Genomic DNA, 14868 nt, shown 5'->3' on the forward strand with positions numbered 1-14868 from the left:
GGCTCAACACATCCGGTTCATTTGGTGTGGAGGCGATCCTCTCAGGCCTCCGAAATCAGAAAGCCGCCGTTTTACAATCCCAACATGTTTAATGTCAAGGTTTAACTTTTGGTCCAAATTAGTAGGAAAAACGATTGTTATTTTTGTTTCAAGCAGCTTTAAAAGATGACATATAAAGAAACAAAATGCCAAACTACTTGAAGTTCACAAGTTGAAGTTTAGGGAAAGCCCACAGAATTATTATTATTTTTTCGACCTCCTTTTTTTTTTTTTGTGCTAGTTTTACTATTGTGTTACTATTAATGTTAAAAGTCTACTGTTTTTTTATGAAGCCCATTTCCACCATGGAATAAAAAAATTAAAATGGAATTGCAACAATTCTGACTTTTTTCCCCCGAAAAGAAAAACGTCAAAATTTGGAGATCTAAACTCAAAAATTTTTTTTTTTTTTTTTTGTTTTTTTTAATTATGTGCTATTAAGTCAGAATTTTACATTTTTCCCTCACAGTTTCAAATCTCACTATTCCGTTTTTTTTTCTGCCACAGAAAAAAAAAAGTTTGACATCTCACAATTCCAACTTCTTCTTATCAGAATTTTTGAATCTTATCAGAAATCTCACAAATTCTGAGTTAATATCCGCAATTCTGACTTTTTTCCAATTTAAAAGTTGCAATTAACTTTAATTATCTTAATTTTTTTTTTTTTTTTTTGCATGGAGTGGGAAACAAGCCTTCCTATAGTTTTTTTTTTTTTTTTTTTTTTATTTACCTGATTTTGTTATTTGTTCGTTTTTTTCCTAGTGTGTTCTTTAGACTATATTTGAATCCAATTAGGGTCAGTTTGACCTGCACCATTAGACTGATCCCCAGTTTTTAAAGAGGTGATAGTTATGATTATCATGTCCATCCCACAGCTGACTCTCAGCAAATATCAGTCTTCCACATGAGTTTCCATGCAAGAATATGGTAAGGGAATTAACAGCAGCTTTGTATAAGCTGTTTACACAACCTGTTGGTTGGCCAGGTGTGGTTACCAGTAGAAGAGACGTGCGGGTGATGAACTACCACACACGTCCAGCTGTAATGCCAGGCGCCATCAGGTATAAAGAGCACACCCCCCCCCGCGCTAGAAACCAGCAGATAAATGATAGCAACGCCAAGCAGGGCGGGCGAGTCTACCCCACAAACAACTCACTTCAAAACATAACAACTGGTTCAAAAAAGACCCCCCGTGTGAATGCAAGTTGACAGAGACCCGATGAAATGATGATGATGGTTTCCTCATACTCACATTCCGGGATGACGAGGAGTGAGGGTCAGCATGACCGTGACCACACCTGACAGGAAGTCTCCGCACATGAGATAGACCGGGATTGACAACCTCCTCCAGACCCCACTGCAAAACACCTTGATCTTGCCGTGAATCACTGTAGAGCTACAGACGGAGCTACCAACTAAAAGGCATGAGATAAAAACACTAAAGCTACCCAGGAATGCATGCTGCAATTCAGCATTGCATGCAAAAAAATAAAAATAATTATATATATATATATATCTATATTATCTATTATAGTATATATATATATATATATATCTAATATGCTATATATATATATATATATATACACGTGATACATTTACGGAATAATTTTTTTTTGTCTCACAAACTATGACTTATTTCTCGCAATTGCAAGTTTAAATCTCACAATTCAGGAATTTTTTATTTTTTTTTTGAGAACTGCGAGTTTACATCTTGCAGTTGCAAGTTACTATAAGATGCAAGATATTGGGTATAAGCTATATAAGACTATAAGATTGATTGGAGGGTTTATAACTTGGAATTGTGATGATAAAAACTCGCAATCTGAGAAAAAAGTTCAATTGTGAGTGTTTATCTTGCAATTTTATGTTTTTAATTGCAAGATTAAGTTCTGATTAGATCAGTTCTGAGAAAAAAAAGTCTAAATTGTGAGTTATAAACACATTTAATATGAAAAAAGTGTGAGATTGTGTGATAAACCTTCCAAATTGTGAGGGAAGAAATACGAATCGTGAGTTTTATATTTCACAGTGGCAAGTCATTATATCCAAGATGTAAACTCAATTCTGATTAATAAAAAAAAAAGACAGAAGTGGCAAGATAGAATAAAAGTCCAGATTGTGAGATCCAAACTCGCAATTGTGAGAAGTCTGAATTGTGGGATAAAAACGTACAATAGCTATAGTTTAACGCACAAATAAATGCACAGCGGTTTGCATTTTTACTCTGCATTGAAAATATATATAAACACACTATTGCATTTTTTAAGGACTTATTTTGCAGCATTTATTTTACAGCCATTTATTGGTTAAATCAAAGAGCACTAACCTTGAGGTTAACACTCACAGTTGAGGCAATGGTTTCTTTTGAGCTTTTATTTTTGGTTATTTTCTTCTAATGCATTTTAATCTCTCTAGCATCTCATAATTATTCATCCATCCATACTGTGGAGTGTAAGCCTGTTTTACTGCTCTTGATTTATGATCTATGATGTGCAAAAAACACCTCAGTTAAAATCTCAGAGACGAGTCTTTATGTTCATTTAAATCTCCTTATGATCTTTGATTTATGATTTGTCCTACTTGCTTTTTTAGACTCTTTTAAATCAGCTGTATGACTCATCCTGGTTTTTTAAACAGCTAATACTGATGATACTAAAAGTAAGGTTGGCTGATCTTAACTGGTACATGTTATGAAATACAAATGAACTGTATGAGTTACATTAGTTACTTTTATGTAATAGGTTAGTTAATGTAAATGTTTAGTGTAGTTAATGTAAATGTAAATCTAAGTTAAAATTTATTGGAAACAGAAATCGTGTACATTAACCATGCAGTAACAATCATCTCAAAATGTCCAAATAGTCAGCCAATATTGGTGAAAATTACATACTCTTGCAGACGTGCAAAGGGCATCTACGGTGAAGTAATAAAAAATCTGACACTGATCTGCGTTTTTGATTGCATTCATTTTGAATGGGGTATTAAACCTTGTATAAAGACGCATTACAGCAGTATTCCATGACTTTTATTTGCACACTGCATTCATAATGTGTTTGTGTGATTGAGCGTCACATACCTTCGGGGCGCAGTGCATCGTTGCATGCTGGGAACTAGGAAGAGTTGTGTGACATACATGGTCAACCATACGGTACATATCATAACAACATTCCCTGCACGGAAGAAAAACCTTCCGCCCACGATGGCTCTGTCAAAACAACGGGGGGAGGAGGATCATGGGATTGAGTTGAGTATAATGAGTTTATTCGCATTGTGAAGCTATTTTTTATTTAACTTGTACCAAGACAAGATAGGCTGCACGATTGGTGGAAACCAATCTGATTGTGTATTGTATCTGACTGACTGAAAAACATGTTGAAATGAAAACTGTGCTGCACAATTTGACCAAAAACTTTCGTGACAGAATAGCACCCATTACTGGTCCGAAGTTTATAATAATAAATTAAAAAAAAACGTATAAGTCTAGTTCTGCTCACCAAGGCTGCATTTTATTTATTTGTATTTGTATACAAAAATACGTAGATATTTTTAAATATCATTACATGTTTAAAATAACTGTTTTCTATTGTAAACTGTTAATTTTATTTCTGTGATGTGCAGCGTATTTTCAGCATCATTACTCCAGTCTTCAGTGTCACATGATCTTCAGAAATCCATTCTAATATGATGATTTGCTGCTCAAGAAACATTTCTGATTATGAAACAATGTTGAAAACAGTTGTGTCGGGATTATGCTGCCGCAACGAGAGAGTATTTCCTGTGGAAGTGATGCTGCAAGCTAATGGGCATCATATACATAAATTAAATATATTCACACAGAAAACGGTATGTTTAAATTACCATAATATTCCACAATCTCATACTTTTTTAATTTTTTTTTGTTGTGTTTTTGATCAAATCATGGCAGCTGTTGTGTGAGTGCAGAGAGAGACTTCTTTCAAAAACATTACAAATATAAATAATAATAAAAAATATCCAAACAAAAATAAGACTATTTACTATTGTATCATTTCAAATTCAAAAGGAGCATTTTCATAATTTTTATTTACAGTAAATTATACTAATATTTATGGCTCTTTAATGTCTTTAATTTCTATATTTTCCATACATAAATCATCAAGCTTTTTTTTTTTTTATCCTTAAGGAGCCCTTAAAGCCTCCTCCTTGTTGACAACGTCCGGTTTATAAAGTGCTTCTCAGTACAAGTTTGTGAAGATGTTTTGGCCGCCACTGTTTGCGTTTCTAAAGGAGAAACATTATAAGGGACTCAGACTCAGATGCAGATTGAGGTTTATGTAAAGCAGCATTTACTGTGATTCCGAGATACTAAAAGCCACTGGATTCATGGAGCTGCCCAAGTGTAAATGAAAACACAATGACGCAACTAGAAAAGTAGGTATCTGAACAGTTGAGTAGGGAAAAAAAAAATAGTTGTGAAGTCAATGGTGCTCATCAACTGTTTGGATACCAACATTTTTTCAGAAAAATATCCTTCTTATTGTGTTCAACCTGAAGAAAAAACTCATTCAGAGGTTTTGGAACGAGTGGAGGGTGAGTAATGGAGCCATAACTAGAATATTTTCATTCTGGAAGTGAACTACTCCTTTAAGTTTAAGTTGATAATTGCTCTAAGCCATACCACGATTTAAGTTTTCATTTAAATTAATCAATGCTTCCTAGGTTTCAGGTAGCCTAGGTACGTCTGTCCCCTGCAAGACGTGCTGTTTAAAAGATCTCTTTCATTCTGGAAAAGCATCTGCTGTGTACAAACATCTGAAAGACGTCTGTTGTTTTAAATCATAAAACATCATTAAAAGGCATCTTCTAAATCATCTAATTTGGACATCTGGATAGGAAACATCCTGTAGACGTATTGCAGATGAGCAAACACTTAAAAAAATACGTCTTGAAGATGTAATGCAGACGTCTCTGAGATGTACGTGTGCTATCAGGGTTGGACTCTCACTAAATGCTCACCTGTGCTTGAGGAAAAGAAAGCCAACTGGATGAACCACAGAGGCCACCAGGATCATTCCCGTTCCCTCGGTGGACGGGAAAAACCGCCCCACTTCCACAGCGCGGCACATAATCAAAGAAACTTGTCCGGGAACGGCGGCGCGGGACGGACTTATCCTGGGACTCTATCGTGTGACTACGGGTGAATCATGACGGTTGTACAGGACGCGATTTAAAATGCGGCCCAGATGAAGGCGGATTCCCGTCTTCCACCATTCTGACGGCCAACTCCGGAGCGGATGGATCCTTCGGACAGGGATGCGGATGTAGTTCCTGGTTTTACGCAAGGCTTTTAACGAAACAAAGCCCTCGAAAACGTACACTGATTGGGGCTGTGCCTGTCGTTCGGCGTGTCGTCAACCTGATCGCGCCACTGGAACATGATCCCGAAGAGGGGGTGTGGCCGATCCCCAGTGGGCGATGGTTCTGGGGGTGTCGCCTATGCTCTAATCCTGTCACACATCACGATGGTATCCCACCGTTGGGTCCGTCGATCTTCCCTCGTTCGTCCAGAAGATGAGAGTTCTGCCATTGGCTCGAGACAACTACACCTAACACAAAATTTAACACAGTATTTAATATTTCATGTAACATTAAATGTGAATATTAAAAATACCAATATATATATCTACAGTTATATATAAGACACTGAGAGTATATATAGGGTTCTGTATGAATTGTATTGTTTTAGTTTTAATTGTGTTTTTTATGTTTATAGAGGCTGTGTTTTTTGCTCATCAAGGCTGCATTTATTTAATCAAAAGTATATATAATTATTTATAGATATAACAAATGGTTTTTTTATTTTAATACCTTTAAAAATATAATTGTATTTCTGTGAATGCGCAGCTGAATTTCCATCATCATTTTACTACCAGTAATAAAGTATCACATGATCTTCAGGAAATGCATTCTTTAATATGCATGCTTTATTATAGAATTTATCCAACAGTTGTGCTGACAGAATATTGTTTATTTTTATTTTTTTTTTGGAAACTGGATACTTTTTATCAGGATTCTTTGATGAATACAAAGTTTAAAGAAACAGCTTTTATTCCAAAATATAAATCTTTTCCTAACAATATAAATCTTTGCTATCACTTCTACACAATTTACAGCATCCTTGTCTGTAATACCACCAAGTCTTTATTTATTTTATAAATAAAGAAAGAAAAAAAATGCACTGACCCCACAATGTTGAACTGTAGTGTATATGTTAGAAAAGATTTCTATGTAAATATAATGCTCTTCTTTTTTAACTTGTTATTCATCAAAAGAATCCTGAAAGAAAAAGTATCCCAGCCTTAGCAACCAGAACACTTTTCAGCTCTGATAATAAATCATCATATTAGAATGATTTCTTGAAGATCATGTGACACTGAAGACTGGAAGAGAATGATGCTGAAAATACAGCGACGCCATCAACAGAAATAAATTATATTTTAATGTATATTAAAATAGAAAACCGTTATTGTACATTCATAATTTTCACAATAATCATTTTTTTTCCTGTATTTTTTTGATCAAGGAATGCAGTTTTGATGAGCAGAAGAACACTCCTGTAAAAAAAATATTACAAATCATTCTGATATAAATGTGTGTGTGTTAACAGTTAAAACTATGTGGGTCCACATTGATCTCAATTTAATGATTGCATGTTTCAACTCAGTGAATGATTTCCGTATTGTCTCAAAATAAACACTGTTATTTTGGCAATCTTGTCAATCAATTTTTGACCTGCAAAAAATGTAGTAGTGAGAAATTTAACTGATTGCTTTAAAAAATGTACATAACAAACAAAGGCATATAGGTATTAAAAGCACTGAAGATGAATAAATCCTCTCAACAGAATAATTAAGTAGCAGAACAAACAAACTTTCAAAAATAATAAGACAATAAATAAATAAAACCACGTGGTAACATTTAATTTTCTGTACGCTTATAAACAAACCTTCTGGAGGTTTTGTTTATAAAACATCAAAAGCAAAGATTATCAATGCATAAATCGAAACACTTGCTGACGTGCATTTTTTTTCTCCCCCATTGGCATTTCCCTGGTATCCTTCTGAACAGCCAAAGTCTCTCTGTGCTTCCAGTTACTAGGGGACGTGGGAACTGCATTGTGAATAAACGCCATCATGAACACATGCATGTACAATGCCATACTATGAGGTGGGATGTGTTTTATTAACTTCACAGGCACCAAACCTTCAAGGCAGTTTAGCATGAATGTGTGTGTAATGTTTGTTCAGTACAGCCTCACCAGAACGGGGCGTTTCAGTGTGAACGTGTGTGTTTGACACACCCTGAAACCTGTAACACACAAGATACGTTCACCTCGCTCATTCACAGGCTCATGCTGACCCTACAGACGTCATACCGGTTTGTGCCATTCTCATGTGAAATGCTGATTCTCTGTGCCGATTGGACGGTCAAAATGATTTCCTATATATTTATTTATTTGTCATTAATATCCACGACAGCCACACGGTCCATCACAGAGATTGTCTATTTTGAGTCATGCAATTACATCTTGCAGAAGACATATGTTTTTTAAGAAGTTTTGCTCATCTGCAATACGTCTAACCAGGACGTTCCTATCAGATGTCAAATAGACGTTTATAAGATGTCTTTAAGATGCGTTTATGATTGAGAATGAATGTAAAAACTGCACATCTTAAAGACCGTCTATTAAGATGTGTTTACGCTGTGCTGATCTGGAAAGGCACATCCATATATTTGTCTACTGAATGGTTGGGTGTACTGTAGACATGGTAAAACCACAGTACTGAATGAATTACCATATGTCAAATACCATGGTATTTTTAAATGAATACCATAGGCTATGCCATGGTGCATGATACAAAAAGCCATCGTATTACAGTTTTCTTTTGAGAACGTTCTCAAAATGATCTGGTAAGGTTGCTTTTTAAAGTTACTACTTTTCCCAGATAGGCACAGGGTACGTCTCTGCAGGACGGTCGTTGTAAAGATACTGGAAAGCACTCTGCTGTGTGCAGACGTCTTTAAGATGTCAGTTTTTACATTCAGTCTAAATCAGATAACATCTTAAAGACATCTTCTAAATGTCTATTGACATCTGATAGGAAGGATGTCAAACGCTCTAATAAAAAAATTCGGAAGATGTCCAAATAGACGCCTCTGAGATGTACGTGTGATATCAGGGTTGTCTAACCAATTTTAACATGTTACCTTTGTTTTTTGAGAACATTCAACAGTTCAAAATGACACAAACCAGGTGTGAAAACCCGTTCATAAGACCATGTTTTGTCACCTGGGATATACTTTTATCTCCAGTGCTGTACTTGTGAAAGTCACAGATGTTTGACTTCATTGGGTGTAAATGTTTGACAGTGAATCTGACCTGACAGCATTGCTGAGCTGCCCCGCGGAGGTCATCGACCTCTCACACTGGTGCACGCGCAAGCTGCCCCCCGAGACCCCTCAGCAGCATCATCGGAGCACAAAAAAAGATTCCATGACCCATCAGGATCGTTCGATGGAATAATGATCGATCAGCGCGCGGCTGCCGGTAAAACCCATCTCAAGATCCCGAAATAAACACAATCACCCGTAGAAACGCCCCCGGTGGGGGGGGGGCCTCTAAACGGAGAGAGACATCAAAACCTGCCCGAAATTGCTTTCTAGGTAAAGAAGGCCTCACTGGTCTCTGGAACTTTCTTTGGTAGACACACAAATATAAAACCACATCAGGACCGGATTTTCTCAAGAAATCTCTCTCTCTACAGTCAGTATCACATGTTTTTAAAATCATGTGTACAACTCGAGACGCTCAATCTACAATAAAGTCAGTTCATATACGAAAAAGAGAAAGAAACGCTTGTATTTACCTGCTAAAAGTTGAATCCTTTTCCCCAAAAAAATTCCCCCCTCCACCCATGTGCGTAAAAACAGCGTCGCGATATGTCAACTGACCATATGCGTGAGTAAAGAAAAAAAAGAGATATAAATCAGGCGATTTTACAACCTGTGTTAACAGAGGAAAGACTAAAAACGATGTGCTTGGGAGAGGGGCGCCCGATTCTCCGCCCACACCTGCGGCCACGCCCACCTGAGCTCAGAGGCACGCCCACTCCGGGAAGCGTTGAGTCAGAGCGGGTACAGACCTCAGGATATTACTAAAAATCATCAAACATTAAACATTATGTTATAATTATGATATCTAAAAAACCTCTCTATCTTACATGTTTTTCTTGTACTCATGGAAATGCAATTACACATTTCATAATCATATTATATTGTATTTATTTGTTATATGTATGTTTATTTGTAATATTAAATATTATTTTAAGATATCTAAATCACTACCTATTATATAGAATGTATAAATAATGCAATCCAGAATATTCTGTTTTGAGTATTGAGTTAATATATTTAACTCATTCTATGCTATCTTGATCTAGTTGGTGCTACTGTATGTGGTCCCAGGTGTTAATTATCTTCGATAAAATCCGCTTTAGTTTTGCTGAATATGGGGCGGCTGATGATGATGCAGACGGTTATGTATGAGTTATGAATCATGTCTCTCATGTTTCTGATTGCTTTTATCTGCTGTTGGTCAAGCAGAGGGTGCTTGCAACAACCTGCTCAAAAGCTGCTATCAACTCTATCCTGTCTCGGAAAATGACTTTTGGTTTCCTGCTGTATATTTGAATCTTGAGTTCTCGGCTCTTTTCTGACTAATATTTTTCCGATTGTTTTTTTGGGTCGCTTTGTTTATGCAAGAACACTGAGGCCTTTGGTAGTTGTTAATATCAGTTATTTGTGAGATTGTTTGATGTCACACACAAAATGAAGCTTGACTGTTATTTGATCTCAGTCCGTTGCTGACACTCGGGGCCCGACAGAGGCCCTTCCCGCGGACCTCAAAGGCCACGCCCTTATATGTGGCCACGCCCTTCGCATCTGTGCACAGGTCGGGCTGTAAACGCTCCCAGATCCGCTGTTGGGGATTCAGCTCTTTCTCGGGTTCACGCTGCCACATCAAACACAATCCGGTTACAAGTCAACTGCGTTTACAGGCGAACAGTGAGAGTCAGATGTTCGGGTGATGCTGTCTCTTACCGGGGTAAATTCTGGGACAGGTGACTCTGGTTCGCCTAGGCTGAGCGGCAGTGGGCGGTAGTTAAGGGTGTCCGTTACTCTCTTGATTGACGTAGCGGAACAAGGGAGGAGGCGGGTCTGCGATTGAACAGCCTTCCTTACCTTGACTGGCACCCACGTTACACAAAAACCACCCCCGACCCACACCCCACCCGCTGCCACACACACCATCATGCCCCAAAGTTTGCCGTCCTATGATATTATTATAAAATAAATTAATACTTTTATTCATCAAGGAACATTAAATTATGCCCCCCCCCAAAGTACAGCTAAAGCCGCTCAACTGTCCCCACCCATCTTATCATTTATCCAATAAGATGCTGCGCGCCTTTTGGAACCTTCTCTATTCACATCTGTGCGAATCCTGAGCGCGCCCAAAATAAAATGTACTCAGTTTTCACAAAGCCTCTTCGCGCACGGCATGCCACAACTGGTTTTATTCAACATTGATCCTCTAATCCAAAATGTTTGTTGAGCAGCAACGAAATCATCAGTAATCGGAGAATGAGTTGCTGAAGAAATCATAGTGTGACACTGGATGGAGACCTGGGAATAAAGATGCTAGGAAAATACAGTGCATGCAGCACTCACAGAGCGAGAATAAATTCCACTTTAACAGAGATGTTCACACAGAGAAAACACGCTGTTTTAAATTATAATAAATATTTCATTCGTTTATTACTGTATTGCTGATCAAATAAATGTCAGCACCTTGCCTGAGGCACGAAATCTAAAAGAAATACTTGCTGAGCAGAAACATTAATAATCATATTTTTTTTTTTAAATTTTTGTGTGGTTTTGTTTTTTTATTTTTTTATTTATGTAAAATTTATGTATTTGTATAGCAGTTCTTAATATTTAAATTAAAGGGTTTATTTGGAAAATATATTTAATTTCAAGTACATTTACAATATGCTTCCAGTTTAATTATGTTCCAAGAAAAAACAATATTAATAAATAATACAATAATAGTTATAAACAGTATGTTTTTTTTCTGCACGGGATTTATGTGCTTTATATTTTTATTATTGTAGTAAGCCGCTGTTTATATTCACTATATCAGAAATCGTATTATTCCATTTTAGTAGGTTTTTGCGTGTATATATATGGTTCTTTGGAGATTAAAAAGGATCTTGAAGTTGATTCACCAAGTTTGATTGAAAGGTTTGTTAATGAATTGAGGGGAGTGTCTAACCTGTGTCATGGGGCATTGTGATGATTGGTCAGTCCGCTGACCACGGTTCTGGGGCGGGTCTCCTCCTCGCTCCACCTCCTGGATGTGCAGTGAATTCTGACATCTGGATGTTTCCGGACGTCCAGAAATCCGGCCGAACCCCGCAGGTCAAGCAGGGACACATCGAGGTTTTGCTCTCGCGACATCAGAGTGCATGCAGAATCAGGAACAGGTAAACCGTTCATACACGCAGTCATCCAAAGCCTAGAGACATAAACACGACAGCTCGACTCTCGCAAAATCTTGCTGAATGACAAATATGATTCATGAAAAATATTTAGGAAAAAAAAAATACTAGATTTACATTGCATATTATAACCCATGTAATGTGCCAAACTGTAGTGTGATGTGGCGCTTTAGACTAGGGGAAAAACCCTCAGTTTTATTTTAGATCACAATTTCATCATAAAAATTATACACCATTTTACAATATTAACGCAGAAAAGTTTTCGGGCTGAAGCCCTTCAGCTTAGTCTGAAACTCCTTTTGCATAATTAAGCAAAATTTTATCTATATAAAAAGATACAAAAAAACAAACTATTAGAAACTTAGCCCATTATCTTATGCATTACTGAAATTAATAGTTAAAAGTATTTCATACGTAATATGAAAAATGACATACTTTCATAAATTGATTAAATAAATGTGTTGCATACATGACTGAAAATGATGCGTCTCATAAACTGATACAAAATAAATTCATAAAGAAAAAAATCACTATTTCGTGTGTAAATTCAAATAAAAACTGAAAACTGGAAAAAGTACGCCTTTCATGAATTAATAAATAAAAAATTTCATAATATATGACTGAAATAACACCTTTCCATAAATTAAGTACAAATTCGTGATTTTAAATGAAAACCCTGACGGTTTCAGTGTTTAAAACACTTCTTGATAAAACATTACAGGGGTTTTTTTTTACAAAGGAGAAAAGTTTACATTTTTTCACCTGTTCGGGGGACTCTTGTCAAGAGTAGGGGTCTCTTACTAATTCACAGATACACAATATTATATTATAATTATAAATAAAAGATGAAACAACAGAATATATATATATAGATAGAATGGGATCATAGATATATATATATCTATATATATATAAGATATATATATAAAATTTATAGAAAATACTGAGACAGGTAGATAGTATATACACACACACACACAAACCACTTGGCACCGTACTATAATATAAAAAATCTATATTCTATATCTAGTATACTATATACTATATGTGTGTGTATATATATATATATATAAACTTTTTTTATTTTATTTACAAAAAGAAATTCACATTTTCCATTCCTGTGTATTTTTTTTTTTGTATAATATTTTTTTTTTTTGTTTGCAAAAAGAAATTCACATTTTCCATTCCCTGTCACATATTCTATCCAAAGCAAACTCTTGCAACGCTGAATTTCGAAGAATCTATACAATTTGATCCTTTCAGTTGAGGATTCCCTGGGCTCAATGAAAACACCATGAGCTCGTTAGGCCGTGATGGAGGAAGAGGAACCACAGGTGAATTTTCAAGCTAGTACCAGGAACACATCCTCGTACTTTGTGCCTAAACTGTGAGGATTTGGAACGATCAGCCGTAAATGGATTTCAAATGAAAACTGAGGCTGTAATGTATAGTTTCTTGTTAGGATTTTGTTGACAAGTTGTGAAGGGATTTTTCCTCGGGTTGGGGCTCAGCTCTGTCTCCTCTCTCTGATCTATAGATGTACTCAATCCGCTCAGAAGGACATGTATAGAATGATGGGTCGGTACCCCCCCCTTGTAGGATGGTCGTCTGGTGCTGACCGGTTGAGGACGACTAGTGACAGCAGACCGGTGTGGCGCTATTTGTGAAGATCATCTGTTGGTACCGGTATTTTTTCTGGAGGGGCACCCTTTCCCCCAGCTTTTCACTGCTGTAGACGATATTTGGAACGAGTTCGCAGCCGTCAGAAACTCTCTGCTGGAAGCAGCTTTCCTGAACACACACACAAGCCCCATGTCCCTGTCCAGGTTCTCCCTAACGATTTACTGCCTCTGTGAAAGGTTCCAGTGTGAAGGATTTGCACATTGGGTTGTCTCACGCATTTGTGTGCAGAGCGCGCTGGAAGCTGTTTCATGCGGGGGGGCTGAGGGCTGGGTTGGAAACTATGTGACGTAAATATGTTGTGACTGACGACATTAAATTTCTCTACTAGTCTTCTCCCCTGGCGTGATTGTTACTTTTTTATACACAAAAAATTGTACTTGATGTACTTGTACTTTGATGTTTTAATAAAATAAATAAATAAATAAAATAATAAAAAAAAAATCTCTGTACTGTTAGGCTATGTGTTGTAGCCATTAAAGAAAACATATTTTGTTTTCATATTTGTTTAAATATTATAGGCTAATGTAATTTTTTAATTTATTTAATCAATGTTATTATGAAAGTGAGCATGCAGCATGAGAAAGGATATGATACATCATGCGCAATAGCCTATGAGACATGGAGTGGGTAAGACATGATTTTGACCACTTTATTGAGCTTTTTTGGTTTTGTAGAAAGACTCTGTTTAAAAAAGATTTTTCGTTTTTTATAAATTGTATCTTAATTTTTAATCAATATTTTTATCAACCCATTGCCTGTATTTTAATAACAAGCAAATAATTAGTAGAACAATGTAATAAGGTACCGGCACATCACTTGTATTGCACGTGAACTGGAGGGCGCAGAAAACTCAGCTTGTGCCTCACACAGACAGTTTTGAGAAATATATGCTATCTATTATAAAAAGCTTAAAAATGTCTACTTTTTAAACCGAAAATATTCAAAACGAAAATAAATAGGCTACTCTCCTGAATACGTGTAGGCCTAAATCATATGAAATGTGCATTTCTCTCTGGCGTTCATGGCGAGTTCCGCATCGTCTTTGCAGCGACACAGAAAACACCATTTTATTAATAAACAATTAAATGTCTCCTTGCTATTTTGACAAATTCATAATCATTTCTTCAGCCGGTTTCTTTGTGGCAAAATTATGCATGCGGTCGTGTGGCGCTTGAGAGCGGCTAGTAAAACGCCCATTATTCTGACGGAAGCCAATTATTCTGACGGTGACGGAAGCATTCCTGAGGAGGCTAGGTTAGTCTTTTATCAACGAAATATTAAAATAATTAATCATTAGTTTATATCTTATACAATATCTCTTAATGCCACAATAAACACATTGTTATGTCTGTTTTTTTTTATTTTTAGTTTATTTTTTTTCACGTTTTTAAGTACAATATTAGGTTAGTCCACAGCCCCCCACCAGGGGGGGCTGATGCTATGACGGGGGGGGCTGCAGCCCCCGCAGCACCCCCCTTCCCGCGCCATTGTTTGTGTGTGTTTTAAATACCTGCTTTCCTCTTCTGTGTATCATGCAATAGCT

At 36.5% G+C, this 14868-nt stretch overlaps 2 protein-coding genes across 2 annotated transcripts in view; both read right to left on the bottom strand.

Annotated features, from left to right (window-relative positions):
- aimp1b (aminoacyl tRNA synthetase complex interacting multifunctional protein 1b) overlaps nucleotides 1-14868 on the bottom strand; it is a 116543-nt gene that overhangs the window by 97307 nt on the left and 4368 nt on the right. Inside the window, exon 3 of the mRNA XM_042713917.1 lies at nucleotides 14836-14868. This exon is cut by the window's right edge and continues 81 nt beyond it. Within this exon, the coding sequence (XP_042569851.1) occupies nucleotides 14836-14868 (33 nt within the window). The remainder of the gene's footprint in view (nucleotides 1-14835) is intronic.
- Nucleotides 1-14868, bottom strand: part of LOC109110479 (nephronectin) — a 121113-nt gene that overhangs the window by 86081 nt on the left and 20164 nt on the right. The gene's annotated exons all lie outside the window — the stretch shown is intronic.

This window comes from Cyprinus carpio, chromosome A23 (genome assembly GCF_018340385.1).
Source record: "Cyprinus carpio isolate SPL01 chromosome A23, ASM1834038v1, whole genome shotgun sequence".
Taxonomy (NCBI): Eukaryota; Metazoa; Chordata; class Actinopteri; order Cypriniformes; family Cyprinidae; genus Cyprinus; species Cyprinus carpio.